The 14,721-nt window shown below is 35.6% G+C and overlaps 1 protein-coding gene across 1 annotated transcript in view; it reads left to right on the top strand.

The window, feature by feature from the left end:
• CEP57 (centrosomal protein 57) overlaps positions 1-14,721 on the top strand; it is a 47,339-nt gene that overhangs the window by 7,861 nt on the left and 24,757 nt on the right. Inside the window, exon 2 of the mRNA XM_082660179.1 lies at positions 4,506-4,662. Coding sequence (XP_082516305.1) covers positions 4,506-4,662 — 157 coding nt within the window. The remainder of the gene's footprint in view (positions 1-4,505; positions 4,663-14,721) is intronic.

Here is a 14,721-nt window from a genome sequence, read left to right as displayed (position 1 = left end):
TGAACAAAGAGTTTTTTAGGGAGGTTTCATTATGTGGGTAGGATTGACTAAATCATTAGCCATTGGTGAGTGAGCTCAATCTCTAGCCCCTCTTCCTTCTCTTGAGGGCACGGGGTGGGACTGAAATTTCTAACCCTCTAATCGCCTGGTAGGTTTTTCTGGCTATCTGCGCTCATCCTAAAGCTATCCAGGGCCCCCACTATTACCATAACAAAGACACTCCTATCACTAAAAATTCTGAGAGTTTTTAAACCTCTTTCAGGGACAAAAACTAAATATATTTTTAATTTTTCCACAGGGCATAGAGATGATAAATATATCAGGTAGAAATAGTGTTTCTTAAAAGGGTAAGGAGATAGAGTGACAAAAGGTGCTACTTTAGATAGGGTAGTCAGGGAAAACCTCACTGACAAACTTTTGAGTAGATAACTGAGTAGTGGGAGGAAGGGAGCTTTCCAGGCAGAGTAAATATAGCAAATGAGAACAGTGTACTGTGCATTTTAGAAATCCAAAAGTTGGTCAGTATGGCTGGAAAATATGGGGGTGGGGTGGAGAGAGACTGGTAAGGGATGAGGTCAGGGTTAGCCTGGGGTCAGTTAATGTGGGATCATGGTAAGAATTTTGGTTTTTATTCTGGGATGGAAAGCCTTTGGAAGGTTCTGATTAGGGGCATTACTTGAATTATTAAAGAATCATAACACCTACTGTTTGGAGAACAGACTGGGGGACCTCGACAGAAGTGGTTAGGAGGCTATTATGGTAGTCCAGACAAAAAGATCACAGTGGTGTCAAGCAGGGAATTAGTGGAATTGATGAGAAGTTGAAGACTTTCTGTATATATGGTAAAGACAGAGACCCAGCCAGGTATACTGAAAGATTGGATGTGAGATGTGTATGAGAAATGACTCATGCAAGGGTTTTGGCCTGAGCAGCTGGGTAGGTGGTGGTGCCAATTATTGTGGTATGCTTTGAGGAGTTGGTTTGGGAAATAGATTCAAGAATTTGGTTATAGACATGTTAAGTTTGGGGTCCTCATATTGACATCCAAGTGGAGACAGCGAGTAGGAAGGTTGATTTGAATATAGAATTTCAAGAGGGAGAGCTATATATAACATATTTAAACTTGAAAGTTATCAGCAGATAGAGGCTTTTTGAAAGCCCTGAGAGTTGATGAGATCATCAAAGGTATCCATGTAGATGAAGACAAGAGGAGGAAGGACTAAGCTTTAGGGAACCTCCAGCATTTAGAAAGAGGAAGGAGAGAGAGCCCAGGAGATTCTGAGGGAGACGCCTGGGTGTTAGAAGGAAAATCCGATTGTGGTGTTCCATCCACTGAAGGAAGTATTGGGATGAAGTGATCTGCTGTATCACATGCTTCTGGGAGGTCACTGAGTTCAGCCCTGTAAAAGTCACTGGTGAACTTGAAGAGCTGTTTCTCTGAATTGGTGAGGATTGAAGTCTGGAGGGGATTAAAAGGGAAGGTGATTAAGAAGTGGCAGCAATTACAAACAAGTATTTTGAGGGACTTTGTTATAAAAGCTGAGAAATGAGACAGGAGCTGGAGAGGAGTCCCTAAAGTTCAGAAAAGTCTGTCTTTCCTTCCTTCCTCACCTCCCTCCGCTTTCTCTGTTCCCTGCTGTCTCTTCCCTCCCTTCCTTTCCTCCTTCCTTTCTCTCCTTTCTCCCTTCCTCCCTCCCTCTTTCTCTCCCTTTCTTTCCTTCCCTCCCTTCCTTTCTTTCCAAATGGCAGTGTGCAAGGTCTAGTAGGGAGGGAGAAATAGATGGCATCTGGAGGGATACCATGTCCTTTAGAAAGGACAACGAAGACTGAGTAGGTAAGTGGAGATAGGTCTATTATACAAAGCTCATTCCCTGTATTATGTGTGTGAGAATAGATGCAAGTAGGTTTGTGGGTTCTCTTTTGAAAGCTAGTTAATTTTTCAGTTAATCACATAGAATATGATTGCCCTGATTCTACTGGAGGTCAGGTTGGTGTGACAACTCACTATTTTCTTATTATCTTTAGTTGTTTACCTAGTACTTTATCATCTTAACCATTTTTAAATGTACAGTTCAGTAGTATTAAACATATTCACATTGTTTTGAAACAGATCTCCAGAACTTTTTCATCTTGCAAAACGGAAACTCTATTAAACAACTCCCCTTTGCAACCTCCCCCCAGCTCCTGGTAACCACCATATTTCTACTTTGTTTCTATGAATTTAACTACTTTACCTCGTGTAAGTGGAATCATAAAATATTTGTCTTTTTGTGACAGGCTTATTTCACTAAGCATAATATCCTCAAGGTTCATCCATTATGTAGCACATGGTGGGATTTCCCTCCTTTTTAAGGCTGAATAATATCATATGTAGGTACCACATTTTATCCTCTACAATTTTTAATAGACACTATGTGTACTTAATTGAGTTATCAGTTTCTTATTTCTTGGTTTAATTTTATTTCAAAATAGTTCTTGTAAATAATTTTTATAAAGCCATTTTGTTTTCTTTCTTCCTTTTGCTTTGGGTTGATTTATGTATTGTTCCTGTTCTTTGCTTCAGATTTCTGGCAGCAAATGAGGACATTGATCCAAAACATTTATAGTTAACAATGGCTTTCATTGCTTAAACCCTGACATTCAAAATGAGGTGACTGACTTAGAAAATGGAATATATTTAGAATTACTGTTCAAAAAAAAGTCTCATTATAACTTGCATTTTTATATTAAGACTTTTCTTAATTTGTCAACTGACCCAAGCAGTATTTTGATGATGTATACGTAACAAATTTTGTTGAAAGACAAATATTGAACTGTTCATTTTACGAGAGCTAGCAGGCAATGAATTTAGCAAAGATGGTTTGTTCTTATTTCTTGATTGGGTGTTTTGTTTTTTTTTCTTTTGGGTTTTGGTGAATTATTTATGCATAATCCTTCTGTTAATATCTGTGCAGTGTTTGCTAATACTAATACAATTCCTTTTGAAAATCATAAGTGAATTTGCTCATGGTTTATGTTCATAGATATGTTAAATGCTCCCTAACCATTGTTCTTTGAATGGTAGTTGTTAAATGATAGGATTCTAGTAGGTTGTATGGAGACATGAGGTACTCTGTGAAGAACAATATTTAAAGTTAAGCTATATGGTTGATTATGCATGGTGTTTTGCAAGAGCTTTGGCAGTATTATATATTTTAAGAATTGAAAAACACCCTATTTTCTAGCCACCTCCAAAACTTGATGTCAGTTTTCCCAAAAGTTGAAAAAATGCCAACTATTAGTCCTTGTTGCATGTGAACACACGTTTCACAGTAGAGTAGCATGGATTTAAGTACTGCTTTTGAGACTTACCTCCTACCCTTTCCAAGCTCTTTTAGTTTTCACAGCCATAGTGTATGTTTTGTATTTGCTTTCTTAAATCAACTGGAAAATTGCATGGTTTTTAACATGGAAATATAGTCTTCAATTTTTAATAAGATTTAGATACAATATGGTTTTTGATGGCGTTTTATTCCAGGAGGCGGTTTACTGTATTGTAAATATTCATTGTTCCTTTTTAGTTTTCTGGACACAGGTTATTCTGGTACTTTATAGTCAGATATATTCTGGTACTATTCTGGTATATATTCTGGTACTATATAGTTCCCCAAAGGTAAGAGTTGAGAACCTAGTTTACTGTGGCTATTTGAATAAGAAAAATGGATGTCTGAGAGTTTTGAGCAGCTAGCAGTCATATCTTCCACCTGAGCTTTTCCCACTCTAGGTCTTTCTACCAAAAGGAAGTCACCTACAAAAAGCAAAACAGTTAGCATCCCCTGCACTGAAAATTATCATGTGGAATGTAATCCCAAATTGAACAGTATGACAAATGCAGAATGGTGTATGTGTGGAAATAAAGTTTTATATTTATGTGTTCGATAAGCTTTAATGTTTTCTAATGGCTTCTTCCTTTTTTCCCCCTAAATGTAAAATTTTTGAGACAAGGAATATGCCTTATTTTCTTTCTATATACCCCAGAGTTTTGGACATTTGATAGATACTCAGGAATTGTGTAGTTGATTGGGGAAAGATTAATTTAGTCATTTTCTAGCAGTTTCTGATACTGTAAAAAGATAATATTTACTTTTCTGAATATATATCTTACGGTACATATTTTTAAAATAAACTATATTAATAAATTAGACTAATTAATTTATTTTATAATAAACTAATTAATTAAACTATACTCACAATATTCATTGTGAGTACCATATTTAAGTATCTCTGCAGCATTTGTATTCAAGTTGTGTGAACATTATTTCCTTTTTATAGTATTTGGCATATGGCTACATTTAGACATATGAAATGCTTTAAAAGTTTTATTATTTTCAAGTAATGATTGAATTCTGTTGTGTTTGGTCAATGGACTTTAGTTTTTGCCTCCATCAGTGGAACATATGTGTATATACACATGCTATTTGTGGTTTAAAATTTTGAAAGGTAATTTCTGTATTTTTATTTTTCAGAACATCTTAGCAGAACCATCAAAGTCTAATGGAAATATGGGTCACGATTGCTCATCTTCATATGTAATATATCCACCTGATAAGCCTTTCCTTAATAGTGATCTGCGACGTTCCCCAAATAAGCCTACATTTGCCTATCCAGAAAGCAACAGCAGAGGTAATAGAGCCTAACAAAATGGAGGTTTCTTTTGTGTGTTTATTCACTGCTTAAAAACTCTTAATTGTGTCTTCCGTTTATTGTAAAATTAGAGGAGGAGAGTATACTTCCCCCTTCCTGTTTTTAATTTTTTTTTTTTTTGGCAGTACACGGGCCTCCCACTGCTGTGGCCTCTCCCATTGTGGAGCACAGGCTCCGGACGCGCAGGCTCAGCGGCCATGGCTCACGGGCCCAGCTGCTCCGCGGCATGTGGGATCTTCCCAGACCGGGGCACGAACCCGTGTCCCCTGCATCGGCAGGCGGACTCTCAACCACTGTGCCGCCAGGGAAGCCCCCCCTTCCTGTTTTTAACCTCCTCAAAATATAATGCCTTTCTTTTGTTCCTTGATTATTAGACATCATCATCCACCTGATCATCAAGACTATGTAACTTTGAGTCATCTAGGACTGTCCTGTCATTTCCAGCATCACTCAGGAACCAAGACTTGTGTTTTGCTTCTGAAATATCCCCAAAACTTACAGGTTTTCTCTGTCTCTTCATTCTCATTGGTTTGGTTCAGGCTCTCATCATCTATTGCATAGATAATTGTAATACACTTTTAACCAATTTCTCTGCCTTGGTCTCCCTCTCATCCCCAGTTAACAACATTGCTGCCATTTGCTGTTACTCATCTCTCCCACTGTAAAGAAAAGTTTCAGCACCTCTCCATGGCTTAAATAATGAAGTCTTAGATTTTCTATAACTTAGGCTCTACCTGCTTTACCAGCTTCATCCCTAGCCACTCTTCCATTCTTCCTTACCCACACATCCTTTGCTTTGGCTGCTTTGAAATATAGTTGTTCCTGAAACTTGCCATCTGTATTAGTTTTCTTGCTGCCTTAACAAATTACTACAAACTTCGCAGTCTTAAATAACCAAAATGTATTATCTGTAGGACTAGCAGGGTACTCTATTTAGGCTCCTGAAATCACAGTGTTGACTGGACTGCATTCCTTACTGGAGAGTCTAGGAAAGAACCTGTTGCTAACTCATTCAGATTCTTGGCCAAATTCAGTTCCCTGTGGTTGTAGAACTGAGGTTCCATTGTCTTGCCGACCTTCAGTCAGCACCAGTCTTTGCTCCTAGAATCTGTCTGCATTCTCGTGCTTTTCTTATGGTCCCCTACAGGAATGGTGGGTCATGTCTCTCTCATGCTTCAAATTTCTCTGACTTCTCCCACTGCTTCTTTCTAATTACAGCCAGAGAAAATTGTCAGCTTTTAAGGGTTCATGTATTTTAGTTAGATTGAGCCCAGTCAAATAATCAGATATAATTTCCCTATCTGTAAGGTCCATAGCTTTAATTACATCTCCCAAAATGCTTTTTACCATATAACAGGTTTTCAGGGATTCTAGGATTAGGACATAGGCATCTTTGAGTGTCTGTTTTGCCTACCACACCAGCCACGGTGAAAATTATACTCTTTTCTCTAAAGCCTGGATTGTATATTATTTCTTCATAGCAGTCTTCTTTTCTACCAGCTTCCTCAACACATACCTCTCTTCGCTGTCTTCAGATGTCTCTTCTGAACTCTCTTGGTCCTTTGGTCATACCTCATAGCCTTTACTTTTTTGTCTGGGGCGAGGGGTGGTGGTTTCTGTGTCTATCCATCCTATACTGAAAGTAGGTATCATTGGATTGATAGAAACGCTGTAAAAGTATAATGGATCATAATGATTATCTTGGGGCATTGCTACACAGTTCATAACACCATGTTCTGAAGGAATAAAAGAAGCTTATTTACTGTCTTCCACATTATTTTTTCTCGTTTACTTTCTTCTTCCTCTCCTTTTTTCTGCCCTTTCTCATTTTCCTGAAAACCACAAATTACTCACAGGCAGAATTTAGCTTTATTGCTAACACACTAGGTTAAACACTTGCTAACCTTTGCTTTGTGAATAAATCTGCCCCATTTAATTTTTCTTATTCATGGATTCTTTAGTAATTTGCTTTTCTCTGAACTTTAAAAAAAGTCTTTAGATCGACGTAAAGATCAACGTAAAGATCAAAACTAGATGAAAAATCGTGATAGGATTAGTATCTAATTCTTAGACCTTATGTTCCTGCTAGAACTCTTGCATGTTTTTGTGTGTGCTTATTTTTTTAAAAGAAATCATTACTAAAATTTAACTGATTTTTGCTCCACTGTGGGCTTCAGTTATTTGTGTTTTGCTTTTTTAACCTATGTTGTTTGAAAGTTACACAACTTTTGTTATTTTTCTGAATTGCCAGTCTTTAGCTGCTGTATTCTGATGAGTAGCACTTTATCAATTGTTTTATTAACCGTTAAATTAATCAGTATTTTCTTTATCATCATCTTTGAGATACAGTATCTTATGAATAAAATATTTCTAGTTAGTAAATTGAGTATCACCTATTGAAATTCTTAAAAGACACTTAAAAGAAATTTTTAAAGGCCTCGTGTTAAATTTATTTCAGCAAACACTTTTAACGTCCCATTACAGGCTAGGATTTACATTGGTAACTATACTTAGATATCGTTACCTACCTAGTATTTTATTATACAGCCAGTACACAGTTTACAAACCAGTGTTATTCTGAGATTGATTTTTAAGATATTTGCAATGCATTTCCCAATTGAAACAAGGGTTCCTAAACTAATTTACAAACAGCTGTTTAACCCATATGTGGCTAAAATATAACACTTCTTTTATCTAGAAAATCATTAGTAAATATAATTGCCACACTACTGATTAAACACAACTTTAAAAAAAGAATGAAAGGAATGAAATGCAGTAACATTTCAGACATAGCAAATATATTTCATTTCATCCTCTCAGGAAAACTGTATAAGGTAGGTATATTCAAAATTAACTGATGAAGAAAATCTCAAAGATGATTACTTTAACATATGCAGTATCAAAACCATTTTCTCTTCCCACTTTTTCCCTGATTTGTTCAGTGAACCCTCAAATATTTACTGAATGAATGACGGCTTATTTTGAATAGATACTTGCCATGATAAACTTTTTCTTTTATACTTAGTAAATGTTTTTTTCTCACTAATACTTTAGGGGGAAAAACTTGTTTTTTTTAGTTTAGTTATGGTTTAACATTTTCATTGATAAATTACCATTTCACTTCACTATCGGAAAATGACTTTGAAAATATAATTTGACTAATGCCATGGAACGAGGTAAACTGTGCTTCTTGTAATTCTCATATTAATTTTGAACTTCAGTTAGAAAAGAAATGAACAAGAAATTCGAAATTATTACTGACATCAAAAAATGTACTAATGTTTCTAGAGAGTCCTTTAAAATAATGGTAACATCATTCCAAAGATTTTCAGTATAACCTATAGGTCATGTCACTTGTTCAGTACATTTCACATGATAGTAATGTGAAGAATGGCTTGGATGTTTGAAACAAGGTAAGTAGCTACAAGGCGGTTCTACTAGGCCAGTGCTTTCCAACCTTTCACATACCATAGTACATATGGACAATAAAATAGTAATACATATATAGCACACTGAGATAAACTGGTGGGGTTGGTGGCAACTAATCTGGGGTCTTTTACTGTCCCAAGCTACTCTTGATCCCCCTAAGAGCTGAGAGAAAAAACATCTTGGCGTATCTATTACAAATTTGTGTTGGAACACTCAGTGTTATTGGGACCAGTGTTATAGTCAAGTTATAGCTATTGTGTTAGGTATTGATAACAATTTACTGCCCATCTGTTCTTCTAAAGCATTGGTTCTCAATTTTTGGGGGGCCAGGAAACCCATTACATGTGTACATAAGTATTTCAATAAAGAATATTTTTCCAAATTTAAAAAACATACTATAAAGAGTGGCATTGTTTTATTTTACACTGTGTAAATCTCTTATTTCTGGCTTAATAGAAGACAGCTTAACTCTCATATCTACTTTTGCATTCCACTTGTGATGATAAATTGTTCTGATTGAAGTATGTGGGAAAGAAAATCTGGCCTTACACAGATATGCAGTTGGAAAATGAGTAAATTTTAATAGCCTTTCCAACAATTTGTGGCTATTCTTTGACACTACATCACAGCTTGGCAAATACAGTTTCTTAAAATTTAGCTGCAGTGTGGATTATGGAAACATTACTGAGTTTTTCATAATCTGGGACCTCAGAACCACCTACGTGGTTGCATATTAACTAGAAGGATTTAAGATTCAGAAGCAGTTGTAATTACACCTGTGGTTTATTGCAGTGGAATCTGGAGAAATCCAGATTCAGGCTTCCATAGTTTTTTCTTGTGATCACATAAAACACACTTCTTCCTCCAGCAATAAACTGCATAACTAGGCTCAGAGACAAGGGCTTTTATTTGGGATTGGTCACACAGACACTTTGTGCCTGCTCAGCCAGTCAAGATATTCACCATAAAACATATTGTTTACACAATCTAGGCAGACTTCTGCAGCAGGATTCAGTGCCCTAGTCATGCAAAACGACCTTATCGGTTAGTAACATAGAGAAAATTCCCAAAGCCAATTCCCAGAAGTTAGTCAAGGTTCAAGCCTGTAAACTTTTTTTTTTTTTTTGAGTGCTATTCCACTGAAATGCATTGGTTTGTTTTGAACTTTGAATGGCTCTTTTACCCATGCATGACTTGTTAATTGTATTGACTTATACACACTTGTAAAATTTGACATTTCTTTATACAATATCAAAAAGATTACGTTTGTTAATATCACTTGATCTCAATAGAAGAAAACCTTTATATTGGGAAACTATAAAGCTCACAAAACAGATAACTTTTTTTTTTTTTAGAATTTTAACTTTCACTTGAATTTTATCATTGGCAGCAATTACTGTCAGCTCTTTGAAGGCCCATGTCATTTGAGAATCAGGACAAGCTCATTAGGAAAATGACTAAATACCTTAAGTCTGAATAGTCGTAGTCTAACAAAAGTTCTTTCAAATAAAAAGGGTGTTCTTTTGAAGGAATTGTTTTTTGTTCAGTTCACAAGTCAAACATTTGTGCATCAAGACCATTGTCCTTTGTTACGTACTTTACAGATGTGTCCTTCCCATTTTGTCACACAGTATTAAGTAGATGTGTACTCAAGTCTTGAGATTTAATGATTTTTACTGCTTCATCGAGGCCAACAAACAAGCGGCTTTGTTTTTTCTTACTGAGTGTGGCTGTGGCAAATACAATGCCAAAATTATTGTTTAGTGCCAGTTCTTTGATTTGTGCTAAAATTAGTAGTTCTACCCAACATTGCTCTTGCATCATCTTTGCAAATGTCAACACAGTGAAAAGAGTAAATAAAATCTTAGTAGTGTAATGAAAATAGTGTTGATCTCACAGACCCTGGTGATGAGCCACACCTCCCCATGGGGCCATGCCCCATGCTTTGAGAACCAACATAGTAAAGACTCTGAGTACATACAGAGTCATGTTTTGTTGATGTAAATATTTTTCACCAGGTGTGGGAAGAGTAGATAGTAGCATCTCTCTCCAGAAACTAGACAATAGCTCCTTGAAAGCAAGGACTATCCTAATTATTTTTATGTTCTCTTCTTCATCTTGCAGAGTGCCTTACCCATCATATGTGCTCTATAAATGTTGAACTGAAATTTAGGTCAGAAATTAGTCTAAACTGAAGCAATGCCAGTTGAGATAGAGAACAGGAGACTGATTAAGGAGAGATTTATGGATAGTTTGGTGGGCAGTGAAGAAGTCCAAAATTTCTATTGTGGAGAATGGTAGTGTGATTAGGACAAATTACAGGAAAGCTAGAACATTTCAAGGAAAGATAATATAATTTTGGCTGTATCAAATTTGAGATGCCTATGAGTTAGGTGGAGATGAAATAGTAAGCAAATGAAAATAAAAGTGAAGTGTAAAAGAACTCTGCACTAATGAACTCAGGCATGAACAGGGATACGGTAGTAAATGAAGCTATATGTGTGTGGAGGGGGTTCTCTGGAAAGAAAGTAGAGGGGGAAAGGGTTTTGGAAAATAGCACTGTTTAAATAGTAAGCTAAAATTAGTGGGAATAGTCAGAAGGGTAGAGAACTACAAAGACAGAAAAATACTAGGGAAATTAAAGATGTGTACTAGTGATTTGGGTCCCCCAATGTCCCCCCCCTTAATCTGCAGCAAACTTGTGCTGATAAATTAGTGATAGAAGTATTCCAGATAACAGATAGACCCCACTTTGTTGTTAATGAGATGATACTGAGGTCTGCTAGGCTTAATGTACCCCAAATTCTGAATGAATGACAAGCTAGATTGAGAAGAGGAGAAAGTCTTTCATTCTTTTCGTGCTCTAGATGTTACTAGAAAGTTTTCAAACTGCATATTAGAATCACCTGAGGATCTTGGACTCCTGCCTTTCATTCCAAATATTCTGTGGTGGTTTTTGCTTGTTTGGGGGTTTTGGGGTTTTTTGTTTTTGTTTGTATGGGATATATTCTGGGCATTAGGATTTTTTAAAGCTCACCAAGTAGTACAGAAAATTCAGTGAAGGTGGGGAATCACTGATTGTCTTAGGGAAAGAAGGAATTATAAATTACTAAGATGAGGTTTAATTTTATTAGGTTAAGAGTTAGAAAGAGATTGCTGCCGTGTCTTCTAATTTATATTTTAGATGAATAATCATGGAGACTTTCCTAGATACGTTTATTGAAACATCTACATACCAACTATGTGCCACACATGATATGTAGCATTGGCGTTTGAATTATGAATAATAGGTTGTCTCTTCCCTCTACGGAGTTCACATTTCAGAGATGATTAAAGTTTAAGGAAAACTCGGTATCTGTCTTTGACGCTAAGTTTTCCAGAGGCAATTTGCACTCTCCTACTCAACTAACCAAAATGTATTTAATTTTGAAATGTATGTTCAGGGATACTGTGGGTAAGGAGGATAAAAATTTTAAATCTAGTGTTTGCTGTGGAAGGTCTATTTGTGAAAATAAATATGTACAGTATTTTAGTATGTCACTTTTTTCCATCTTTCAGTGTTTGAATTTGCTTCTTGTTCTAGAAATGTATTTCCCACTGTATACCTTCCCAATATATGAAGTTAAAAATCTCTCATTTTTCATTTCTACATAGAATATTTTTCACTCAAGGGAATTTCTAGGTAATGTGGTTATTTGAACATAAATGCAGCAGTGCATGACCTCATAGATGTGAGGGCAGTAGAAGGGAGAAAAAAGCAAGAGCTCACTCACATACTTTTCTAAGGAAAAACAAAAAACGTAAGATCCATCATTTCATCAACCTAGAATGTTTTTAACTCAATAAAGCAGGCATGTTTGTATGAAAACTAAATATAAAGCTGAAAAACTATGCCAAATGTAACTCTTAAAGTGAAGATATAATGTACATGAACTTCCTTTCATACAGAATCTCATTTTTGACATAGAAAATGTATTCAGGGATGTGTGTGCATATGTACTTATGTGTTTATACATTTTTAAATATATATTAGCCATTTGGTAGAATAAAGTCATTTTGCATCTTTATGGTACTGGATTTATTTAATAAAAACTTAGAAAACAAAGAGCAGTTAATAAAAACTTAGCTATAAGTGATAGACATTCCCAGTCTGAACTAGCTTTGGCAAAGAATCTTTTTGGTTTACAAACATGCAAGGGAGGATTGAACAACCAAGAACAGAAAGGCAGATATACGGGTGGACTTAAAGAACATTAGAAACCAGGGACTCAAACATGACCAACACTTTCTCCCCATCTATTTTTTAAATTCTTCTTCTAGCTAGCTTCATTTTCTCTAGCCACAGAACAGCTTTTCCACATATCAGGAAACATGGCTACTAAAAGCTTGAGTTTTAAGTTGAACTAATTCTGGCTTCAGCTTTTGGGGCCAGAGTCCAAAAGTCCCAAGAAGAAAGCCATTGTCTGGGCTTCAGTTGGGTATCCCTGTGGGTCAGTCAGCTGTGGCCATATTTGTGAGAGGGTACTAAAGGAATACATCAGTTGTATTTATAGGCATGTTGAGGTAAGAGGAAATTACCAGGAAAAGACATGTATAAGCCAGACAAACAGTTCCCAAGATGTATGCTATATACTTCATACAGTAAAATATAATAATAAAGAAAAATCAAGGAAATAAAATTAGAAATAATAAAATACAGTGAAAAAAATAGGGTGACATTTATCAGATGTGATGACATTGATTATGTTAAAAAGAAAAAGAAAAACTCGAGTCAGTATATGCTTTTTAAGCCAAACAGAATGACACAGATTAAAAGTAAAAAGCTGGCGAAGACATGTTAGGAACATAACAAATAAAAAGGATGATGGCAGTATTACTGTCAGAATAATTGTCATAGACAAATATCAGCAGTTTCATATAATAAATAACAAATAAAACCCAGCTTTAAATTAAGAAAGGGAAATAGCTAGGTGCCAGAAATAAAATGAATTTAAGGCCAAAAGCCTCAGGGACACTCTGAGGAGTCTTGGTATTAGATATAAGCCTTATTTAGGTATTGGGGTACAGAAGGGGAGAAGTTGGGATTTTAAATCTAGGTAGCAACTGGAGACAGAGCTTTAGGCCCAGGTGAAGTGGCTTCTGGAATAATGCTTCCTTTGCAAATCTAATTGGAGAAAAGGAACTGGAATCGCTCAGCCACCTGGCCTGGGAAGGAGGCCATGGTAGAAAAGTCACCTGAGGTAAATCAGCCTAGGCCTGTTCTGTGTGCTCTGTGAGGAGAATACTTGAAGACTTGAATAAATGGAGCTGTGCAATGTTCCTCAGTGGAAACTCTTAATATTGTGAATATCACTTAAAGAATGATGTGTGAGAGCTGCATTTTCTCTTTTAATAGAAGGCTTCACTCATATAAAGGATGGCCTCACCATGTCAACTAATAACAGATTATAGAGCTATAAAAATAGGAAGTGTGGTTTGAGCCAGTTCAGAACTAGAAATTAGTGGAACAGAAAGTTCCTAGACAAGTATGTATAAGGATGGAAAACTAGAAATGTATCTATAGATTGACATGGAGAAATACTCATATTTCAATAAGTGTGATATCAGCTAGCAAAGGGATAATTTCACTAACTTATAAAAGCATAGAAAAATCCAGAAGGATTTCAACAAAATGTTTATAATTATTATACTGAGATGATAGGATTGTGGGTCTCTTGGTTTTCCTTTTCATTTCTGTTTTTTCCTAAATCCTGCTTAATGTGCATTCAGATTTTTTGCAAAAGAAAACAGTTAAGCATTACATACTTAAACTTATGGATTGCAGTACTTGGAAGGAAATTCATATAATCTTAAATACTTTCATTATCGATCAAGAAAAGAATGAAAATAATTGTAGTTAACACTGCTGTATGATATATAGGAAAGTTGTCAAGACAGTAGATCCTAAGAGTTCTCATCACAAGGATAAATTTCTTTTTATTTTTACTGTATGAATATGAGATATAGAAGTTAACTAAACCTACTGTGTTAATTTAACAATACATATAAATCAACCCATCATGCTGGACACCTTAAACTTATACATTGATGTATGTCAAGTATTTGTCAGTGAAACTGGAAAAAGAAAACCGAAGCATTAATTTAAGTTTGTTAAAGAACCAATAGAGCTAAGACAAGTGGGAGAAAGAAGTAATGTTTGGCTTTTGTTTTGTTTTGAAATAAAAATGCTGAAGATTCCAAGGAACTTCTGAGAAAGATTCTAAAGAAATGCTAAGATTTTAAGGAAAGAACATAAATCAATTATTCACATAGTTAGAAATAAGGAGAATATGATAGATGACTGTAGGACTATTAAGTTCAGTTCTCTGTTAATAAATTTGGGTGTCTTAATAAAATATTTTTAAACAGAAATGAGAGGGAGGGGGTTGACTAGAAAAAAATGCTTAAAACTGTCAAAGTCTCGGTAAGGTTCTAGCCCCGAGTAGTTTTAGGGAATAAGTTTTGAGAAATGTTTAAATAAACAATCTCCATGATATATTAGCCATTTCAGAATGCAGTGAAGGAAAGCATATACTTTTTGGGTCTTTTCGTTAATCTAGCATATCCCTG

This window comes from Grampus griseus, assembly GCF_964374135.1.
Source record: "Grampus griseus genome assembly, chromosome: 8".
NCBI lineage: Eukaryota > Metazoa > Chordata > Mammalia > Artiodactyla > Delphinidae > Grampus > Grampus griseus.
This window is presented reverse-complemented; position numbering and strand designations above follow the sequence as displayed.